Raw genomic sequence first — 10,057 nt, 5'->3', positions numbered from 1 at the left:
TCCTCGGCGCGTCGATAAATGAAGCGGCTAGTGAGGAACTGAGGATGTTGGTAACTTGGTATGGCATAATGCAAGTGGTAAAAATGAGGATATAGCTAGAGTTGATTATTTAATAGTGACCAAAACCTATATGATATTTGTAAAATCGGGTGTGTGGATTTTCATCACCCGATCCCCACTACCATAAAAATAGTATATGCCCAGCACAAAAATAAAAGTTAATGTAACGTTTTCAAGGGTATCGAAATATCGAACCAACATGTACGAACAGCACTCTTTAGTGTGGGTCATTTCGGTCGAGCAATAGGTTCTAAACTATTGTTTTAAAAATACGTTCTTTTGCTCTCAAGTCTCAACCATGTTTCATGAAACTTAAGCCAAAAGAAAACAACGGTGCATCATGAAGGAGAGAACTGGTGATTTCAAGTTATCCGATTTGTCGTGTGATACGTCTTTTTCATGCATTAAATAGACCCACAAGAACGCTCCTCTGCCTCTTAAGAAGAATTTATTAAGAAAACGACTCAATGGCTCCCTATCAGACATCTAGTCACATAGGTGTGTCTGCACTCTTCACCATTCAATTCAGTAGCATCACTCTCTTTCTCATTTAAGTTTCTTCTAATCTGCCTCCAACCACCTTAAGATTCATTCACTTGTAACTTGTTCAGTCTCCTTCAATTTTACTTACTGAACTCCAATGAAATATTCTGTATAGACTCAAAATGTGAAATATAAATTGTCACAACGCGCGTATTCCTTGGGTAAGAATAACGAGCTATTTCGGTCAGATATAATGGTTCGGGCTGAAATATTATAATGTTGTAAGATATATATACTGTGAATTGAATCTATTTACGTTTACTCTTTGGATATGTTGGCAACCAAAATTTTAAAGTGGAATGGAAACCTCAAATCTCTAAAATCAAGAAATTGTATGTTTCTATAGGAAACATAAATTTGAAATTACCATATATTTAGGAATTTTAACTATTTGAAATGGTAAGTCCTAAATATTTTCAATTCCAATTTCAAAGAAAAACTTCCAAACAAACTCTTAGTATTTTTTTTTCTTCTAAGTTAGCAAAATCTATTTTTATTCCAAGTTAGCAAAATCTTGGTAATGCAGCGTAAGGGTTTGAGCCGTGACAGATACTGTTCGCACAATCGCACAAACCAACACAACTTTTTTTTATTTAGATTTTTATCTAATGTGGGCTCCACACATATTTATTTGTTTTGATTTTTCTTTCTATTTTGTTAAAGTCAAACACCATTCCACCCCATTTTTTTCAAGTTTTTTTATAATGTGTATTTAGTTCATGCCGGAGTATTAGTTGTATTAATATGGGAAAATGATTCACATATTACATATTGGTTTGGGTTTGTACAACCCCAAACCACTTTTAATTGAATCTATAATAAGTTATTAAGGGAGAATCCCATCTAGTAAGGCTCTATGGCCTTCTCTCATACAAAACTTGATCTGTATAGTTGAGTGAAAGCCTATGATTTGCGGCTAAATCAGCTGCGAATTTTGCTTCCCGCCGTATGCTTGTAAACTGAATTAGTTATATCTTGACTTGTAAAGCAAACCACAGCCTTTTCAAGTTCTCAAACTTTTGCACTTGACTATATGGAAGTCGTTACTTGGAAGTTTGAACAACAAAAACTAATCTTATTCTGCTTTGACTACAGCATGATTTGAATGTTTGATTGATTTCCATTGCGTTGTGGGCTTGTGGCATTGCGCACAGGCTGTAACCTTTTAGGGTGAATTTCTTCCGATGCAAGTTATAAAACAAGAGGGCTTATTCTATGCTGAAGGCTATTATCCACATCCCATCCCATATGTACAAAATATATACAAGCAATAATCCCAAACAAATTGGACATTTAATTTGGTGATGTGGTCGTGTGGACATAGAATGATTCAGATATCATGAACCATACGTTGCCCCTCAATTGTTTCACAGCAAATTTTAATGAGTACGTCATGTTCTTTACCCAAATAAAAAATACGCCAAGTTATGTTTTTTTTGCTCAAATACGTCAAGTTATTTATTTTGATAATGCAATTATGTTGTTTTTGATGCTTTGATAGTAGGATACTCATATCTATTGAAGTTGTGGAACTCAGAATCCAAGGCTGAGACTCGACTGTTAAGAGAAAGTCCGTGGACTTTTGTTTTTCTGATCTTTTTGGTGCTAACTTTCTTTGTCCACTAGCTTTTGTGGTTGAGTGGGTGGAGTAACAGGAGAGGGGAGAGGTACAGGTTGGACATGCTGCTTCGCCCACTGCTCGATGCATGAAAATCTTAACTTTTCATGATTAGGCGTTCTGAATTGGTGAGGTCTCAAAAGAGATCGAATCTCTCTTTATAAAACAGTCTTACAGCTTATGCAATCAAGAAAAGAAATCACATTTGTTTTTTTTTTGCTAGAAAAAGGAAATCACATTAAGCTAGATGTGGTTATGCAATATTGAAATGTACGTGTGGTTGTCAAAGTTAGACACTTTACTAGTAATGGTTAGTGAGAAATTTCAGATTAGATAATGGGGATTGGGAGCAGGCGTTGACAAGAGAATTGTCCTTTTAAGATAATTCAACAGCTTTAATCATTGCCTGTTACGTTGATTATATAGGATGACTGTGGCTTTAATTGTTGAATTTTGCTGGGTGAGGCAGTTAGGCCGCTATATATAGCTGCTATCACACACTGATACACTACTGTAGGCAGACATCAATTTGAAGAATCAACTACAGATGACTGTAGGGCTATTGATACATCATTATACGAATTGCTGTATTATAGGTTGAATTTGGGAAACACCACAATTTACGACATAGAATAAAAAATTGCGAATGACCAAAAATATACTTTTAGGAACCTGCAGATAGTGGCTTTAATAATCGAGTCCAGTTATATATCTTTACCAAAAAAAAGTCCAGTTATAAATAATAACGTAACAGTACCTTTTACCTCATTGTATAGTTATATTATTCGTTTATTCCCGTTGCATGGTAGAGCGGTAGACTGTTAGTGAACGCAGTAGTTTTTTTTTTTTTTTTTTTTGATAATCAACGTAGTACAACTATAGACAACAAGAGTCTCTACCTATATATTCTGGTGAATAAGTATCGTATGGGAAGTTGAGACTTGAGAGTGTAGTTGTGCTGGTATGATTAGGGAGACCAAACAAGAGTTAAATTACTATATAGAAGAATCATGGAGAAAACCAAGAAGAAAGATAATTGAGAAGCAAGAGAACATGTGTAGAATGATGAAGAACATGACAGTGTGTCACGTGACCGATGATGATGGACCTTGGTTCTTGAGGTGATATACATAGATACTAAATATAGAGATGTAATGGGGGTAGATGAAAGATGGGTCACATGGTAGCATGGCTGGAAAGAGAGCAGACAACATATCACAATCATCACCATCGTCATCAAGCTCATCATTCTTGTTTTGAATCTTACAACCACCATATGTGCTTCCCAATTTTTCTTTATTCTCTCAGTCACTGGTCTGGTTCTCTTGCTAATAAGACGAAATGTCATATATATCCAACCACTTTTGTATCGAGTAATTCTGCTAAACTCTAACCATAGGAGATTGCTGAAAAATTATGTTTATCGAAATACCAATACCAAGTTTTGGCTGAAGTCAGCTTGAGGTTTCAGTGCTAATGTATACGTGAGATGGCTGCTATTGAATCCAACAAGCAACTAGCATTCTCTCCATGTGATTATTCATTAATCAGGTCACCATGAGGTCCAACAAGCAACTAGCATTCTCTCCATGTGATTATTCATTAATCAGGTCACCATGAGGTCCAACAAGCTTGGTATAGTTTAATTGCCTGCCGTAGTGCAATTGAACGTCCTACTCTTACAAGATATGGATTTTTGCATCTATGGGATTAAGGTCGTTTTTTGCATGGAGACAACCAAGCTAATACTTTTCTATATATGAAACACCACTTTGATTAAGATACCCATTTCCATCTCATATTCTCATACTAAACGATTTTATTCCATAGGATGCTTTTGACATTCCCTTCATTGTGTCACGTCTAACGCTCCAACCCACTACAGATTCTCACTTTCTCGTTTTTTTTTCCGATAATGACTACTAATTCTCACTTTCTCGTAACGTATACAAAATCACACATTATCTTTATAGCTTAACCCCCTTAAATCTTCTTCTGCTTTCTGAAAAGAGACTTTTGGAATGCAAGCATGCAAATCCACTCTTCCTTGATGGAAGATCTAATGATCTGGGCTTTTGAACCATCGGTTCACAGAAATCAGACTGGCTGGTGTTTTCAGGAGTAAAGAATTAGAAATCAAAAGACACGTACTAAAGTCAAAGAGATGCTTTTGGCAATGGGCTAATCTTTTGTAATTCGTAGTTTCGTACAAAGGCAAAGAGAAAAAGGTTTTGGACGTTGCATTCATAATGAAGACTCCTTTGACCCTGTCGAATGGCAGGCAGACTTTTGGGCCTCAATTTTTTTTTTTTTCAAATTAATATTTTGTTCATAAATTACTGTTGGATCATTAAGCGCAGTTTGGTTCGCTATTATGTGGTTGTTACCCGCAATGGGCTACACCAAATAACAGTTTCACTGGTGAACGGTGATTCCATTTTGGAGGACAAATGACTGGAGTGGCCACATTACACCAGGACAGTCGCCCACAAGACTGAGGTCCCCTTGAACAATCCTAGTTGAAATTTCAATAACACAACAGAGGGATAAAAATAAAAAGGAACTTTGGTGTGACCGTGTGGGTGATATCATAGATGGCATTTTAACAGGAGAACATACACATTTATTTACTTATACTGGAGATCTCAAAACATTCAAGATCTGCGAAATCGGACAAACGTCCTCTTTATTTACATATATGCCTTAGTAATCTCGACGAAGGCCTAAATTATTCATAGACATGTAAATCATAATTGTAGATGAAAGGAGCATTACTTGTGCCAAATTGCATAATTGCGACCACTAGTTGCCAATATCCACTCTCCACCAGCTGGGCACCACGACTCAACCCCAATCTTCATGCATACACACTCTCCAATGATCGCAGAGTAGAGATTTGGACGCGCCTCCAAAATTCTAACTGAAGACCTACTGTGTATTCCGTGACTTCTCCGAATATCAATCTGCAAAGAATTCAATAAAGTTAAGAGGAATTCAACGCAAACACTGTTTCAATGGAGATTCTCAACATACCAGCTTCACAATCTGGTCATGGATGGTTTCACCCCAATCGTAAAAATGATCGTAGAATACTGTTGGTATTCCAGGATGCGTCAGAATATATGCATAACCCTGTTGAATACATGGTCAAACTTTCAGGAAAGTTGGATGATTTAATCTTTTAGGTGGAAAAAAAGTGAAGTTCTATCTTTCTTTTATTTTATTTTTATCGTTAAAATTCACTATATATAAATGTATAGATTTTAAAATAAGAATTACAATATTATCCAGTCTAAGTAGCAAGAAACTACTCGATTTCATATAATCACCCCAAGTTTCCCAAAAGACAAAGACCTACTCATCTCACAATCCCATATCCCATTTACACATAAAGTCTAAAAAGTTTATACCCTTAAGCAATGGATTAGCACAAGCCCAATCAAATAGAATATCCTTGACTTCCGATAATAACTTGTGCATTTCTCTTTCTTTATGCTCAAAGATCCTCAAAATTTAAGTTCTATCTAAGCACCACCTCAGTCAACTAAAGCAAAAATCCTAATATCAAAACCAAAGTCGACATAATCACTATTACACTGTTATAGATATGGTAACATAGGACACGATCATATGTTATAGCAAACCAAAGGAACAGTCACCACCTCCACAGATGAGTTGTGATTCAAAAGTTACATATCCTAAAAAAACGGACCAAGTGGACAGCTAATTCCATGTTTCCGTTGTGGTGCTGTTTGATGCCTAGCATACACTACGTGCTTTCCCAAATCAACCTTTGTTAAGCCCACACCTTGGGGAACAATCAAACAAGACCAAAAGTCACCCCTTACTAACGATTTGTAGCCATTTTATATAATGAGCTTGAAAAAATCCCCCCACCCACCGACACACAGGTGACACAACAGACACACACACCAACAAATGTCTCCTCTCACTATCAGTTATGGAAGATGGTGGTCTAAGGTGTCAAACATAAGCTTCAATCCATGGGAGTAAACTGAACATGAAATCATGATGAGCATAGAGATTACAAAAAGAGAATACTGCAATTTTATGTCACAGAGGAACTAGTATAAAGAAAAATTTAACGTACCTCCATAATATGACTTGAGGGGAAAGGCCAATGACCCTGCAAGAATTACAGAATGTCACTGATACCAGAAGTAGAATTTTAACTTCTAGCTGAAAGATGATTGTAGCAATGACTGCTAACCAGATTTTTTAACAAAAAAGAAGAAGAAGAAGCAATTGAACAGTATTCTGCTCCTGAATAATCAAGTAAAAAGTATCGAATATTGTATTAAGATGGGGAGATCATAGACATTTGATTGATTTAGAAGGAGATCCTACCACACTGAACTTATTGGGTCACATCTCGCAACCATTTGATCTGCAGCTCTTTCCTTCAATGGTTTATCTATTCTATTACTGACTTTAAAAATAAGGCAAGATTGGACACTTGAGATAACCCTTAGTTCAGCCAATTTACACTCTTTTACTCACAGGTCGAACCCGAAAAAATGGGAAGACCAGAGATTCAAAATGTGTAATACGTGTGCATCAGGGGCAAGGGAAAATGTTTCCTAATATAGCTCAACCATCTCCACTGGGCCAAAACTCTGTGTGTGTGCATGTGCATGTGTATTTTAAGTACCTGTGTTGACCCGGTATCATGGTTATCAATAAATGTGACAGCCCTTGAAGGCCACCATCCCATTAAACCTGGTGGTTTCCCTTGAGGGTCGCACAACCGCCACAGTTCTCCTTTAACAGCTTCCTGTATGGACAAAAAAATCTTCACATTAATAACTTGCCAAGCATATCCTTGTAGTACCCAGAACATCTAGACAAATAAAGATAGTTTAAGCTTAAAAGATTAAGATAAAAAATTGAAAACTTAACAGATCATGTAAAAGTATTGGTAGCTGCCCAATATAATACCTGAAGTATTCCTTTGGTTGTGAAATCAAATGCAGTGGAAAGGCCTCCTGTGTTATCAATCCAATTGATGATCCGTTGTCTGTGACTATCTGCACAAGTTTTGATTCTTAAAGTAAGCAGTCACCTATACATAGAAAAAGTAAGGTTGTACTGATGACCAAAACTAGAACCTCGAACATAAATAATAATAATAATAATAATAATAATAAAATAAAATCAAAATAAATCTAATGTTGGTGTAAAAAGCAAGTGCTTAAAGTTTATTAATTAAATATTTACACAGACGAGTTAATAATAACAATATCTCAAACATATTCAGTGAATGTTTACTAGTCATCTTTGAAGGTCGATATAATTGGACCAAGCCCTTCCATATATTGAATACACATAGGTTTGTTAAATAAAGTACCAAACAGATGTTCACTTATCCATCAACCCAATTTTCAGACCCAAATCATAAATCAATTAAGAAATGACAGATTCCAAACCCCCAAACCCCATACTATGGAACGAAAACATGGATAGCACTTTGCCATAAAGTGTCTGATGTCCACTCATCAAATATCAACCAATAAAAGCACCAAATATTGCAACTAATTTCAAAATGGATTCTAGTTGTACCTACTCATAGTTGTTTGATCATATCATAATAAACACGGTTTAAGTAACTTACCTTGGTTGTATTCCAAGCGGGTACCACTGTAATTGCATGAATCCCAGTACTCCCCAACAGAAAAGATTGGCTTTGCCCCCCTCAATGTATTCTTTGACATACTTTGGCGATAGCTAAGTTGAACATCAAGAAATGTATATTGAGCTAATAAGTACGAAAAATCAACTTCACAAAGATTATAAAACAATTATGATCTACTGACCCTTTTGCAAAGTCGAACGAAAATCCTGAATCCGACATTATTATGGAACCAGGATAGCCACTGGATAATATCTTTCCGAACAAAAGTTTGGGTATGATCTATGTTGGGAATCCCGTGGAAATTGTCACCAGTGCTTTGGTTTCCCTGGATCAGTCATGCAAACAGGTTTACACATGTACAACTCTACTTGTTGATGAAATATCTAAAAACAGTACTTAAAGCAATTCAGGAGGGAACACGAAGAGCAGAATAAATAATTCTTACCAGTCCACCAGAACAAGAGGTGACAGCATGTTCATCCCATGGTAATGGCACCCCATCATAACGATTATATATTCCCCCATGCCCTTGGGTAGTTCCAACACGATGATTAATAACGATGTCAGCCATTGCTCTGACATTGTACTGCTTCATCTTTTGCAGTAAAGTTTTTAACAGGTGCTCAGATCCATAAGCGGAGTTTAGCGAATAAAGATTCTGTGGTAGGTAACCTTCAAGAGAGGTCAAAAGAAGGAGATGAAACCACAAGCTGTGTATACGTAAAGTAACAGAATTGGCAAACCACTTCTAAGATAGCTGACCTTCAGGTGAGAAGGAATCTGTTGCAGGTGGTATCCATACTGATGTAAACCCAGATTTTGAAATATCAGGAACCTTTCTAAGTTTTGCCACCAATCATTTTTATGCGACTCCCAATTGAAAGCCTGGTTTTCATCAAACCAGTGAGCATAACAAGCACGTAGTATAGACAAACAACGTGGTATTGCATGGATTTATTGTAAACGATTGATTCTAAAGCATACAGATCGTTGCTAATATTCTCGTTTTAATAATATATAACAAGTTTGAAATGCTAAAACCACAAACTAATATTGGGGGAATCCTATGTACAGATAGAAATATTTTCCCAATCAATTGTACCTGGATAAGTATTTCCTTTCCTTCCCGTAGCACTGTACCTGCATATGATTACAAATGCATAGTGTGAGTATCAGAACATGTCCTTCTCCAAAGTACATGTTGTAAGGTGTTGCACAATAACCCACTGAACATAATTAGTTTTTGACTAAAATATTTATATAACAAACAATTGAAATGAAAATCCACAAACAAGAAAAGCATACTCTGATCTCTCTCCTGACTACCCTCACGATGTTCCTGCAATTGAAATAAAAAAATAATAATAATAAAGAAAGAGGAAATTATGTAAAGAAAAAATGAGACGTGAATTGGTATACGTACATTACTTAGACCACCCATGTTAAATCACAGGTTAACCGTAAGATAAAAAAGAACTCCTGCGTCGACCATAATACAAATGTCAGTTTACATATTCTATGCACTATAATAGACAACTTCAGTCCACAGAAAGGGAAGAAAAGCGAACCAGAAAATGATGCTTGGGGGTAGTAGAGAACCACCTTGGACCTCTATATGTATATATATTGTAAGAAAACAAGGATATTCGACCGGGCCCACAACAACTGACTAGAATCTAATTCACGGCTCTTCCATCCATCAAATGCCCCATCGAATTCTGACGATCATTCGATTTGATACCTTTAGTTGGGTTTGATTCGAGATTGAAGAAAAAGGTATCAACTTTCGGAAGTGGATCACTCTTTTGCCTTTATTTACTTATTTTTTTTCTCTTCTATTCGATTCTTCGTTTTTACTTCTGGTGGTCTTGCTCTGAAATTTTATGAATATGACCTTTTGAGTTTGACACTTTTAGACCCTTTGATGGCTTCCCTCTCTTTTTTTCGGCTGCTTTCCATCCCATGTAAGTTTTCTGCTCCTGTTTTGTAGACCGTGAATTTGTTGCCACTTGCCACCCATCTCCATAACTAGTATACTACTAAGCCAGTGGGGTGTGAGCGGAGAGGACCAAGAGGGAGAGGGAAGAAGAGAAGAGATGAGGACTGAAAGAAACCAACCAAGTACATTTTCGTCTACGTATCCCTCTCCTTTCTGCCCAGAACGTTCGCTCCGCTCACTTGAT

At 36.5% G+C, this 10,057-nt stretch overlaps 1 protein-coding gene across 1 annotated transcript; it reads right to left on the bottom strand.

Annotated features, from left to right (window-relative positions):
- Positions 1 to 4,821: 4,821 nt before the first annotated feature.
- Positions 4,822 to 9,759, bottom strand: LOC147520233 (putative alpha-amylase 2). Its single transcript, XM_086591765.1, is given in 15 exon segments — positions 4,822 to 5,184; positions 5,255 to 5,353; positions 6,333 to 6,368; positions 6,894 to 7,016; positions 7,181 to 7,269; positions 7,854 to 7,966; positions 8,056 to 8,079; positions 8,081 to 8,199; positions 8,320 to 8,546; positions 8,637 to 8,714; positions 8,717 to 8,759; positions 8,977 to 9,014; positions 9,180 to 9,213; positions 9,298 to 9,353; positions 9,443 to 9,759. Coding segments are annotated over 14 exon segments (1,233 nt in total). The 5' UTR covers positions 9,316 to 9,353; positions 9,443 to 9,759; the 3' UTR covers positions 4,822 to 4,992.
- Positions 9,760 to 10,057: the final 298 nt, after the last annotated feature.

This window comes from Coptis chinensis, chromosome 2 (assembly GCF_015680905.1).
Source record: "Coptis chinensis isolate HL-2020 chromosome 2, ASM1568090v1, whole genome shotgun sequence".
Lineage (NCBI taxonomy): Eukaryota > Viridiplantae > Streptophyta > Magnoliopsida > Ranunculales > Ranunculaceae > Coptis > Coptis chinensis.
This window is presented reverse-complemented; position numbering and strand designations above follow the sequence as displayed.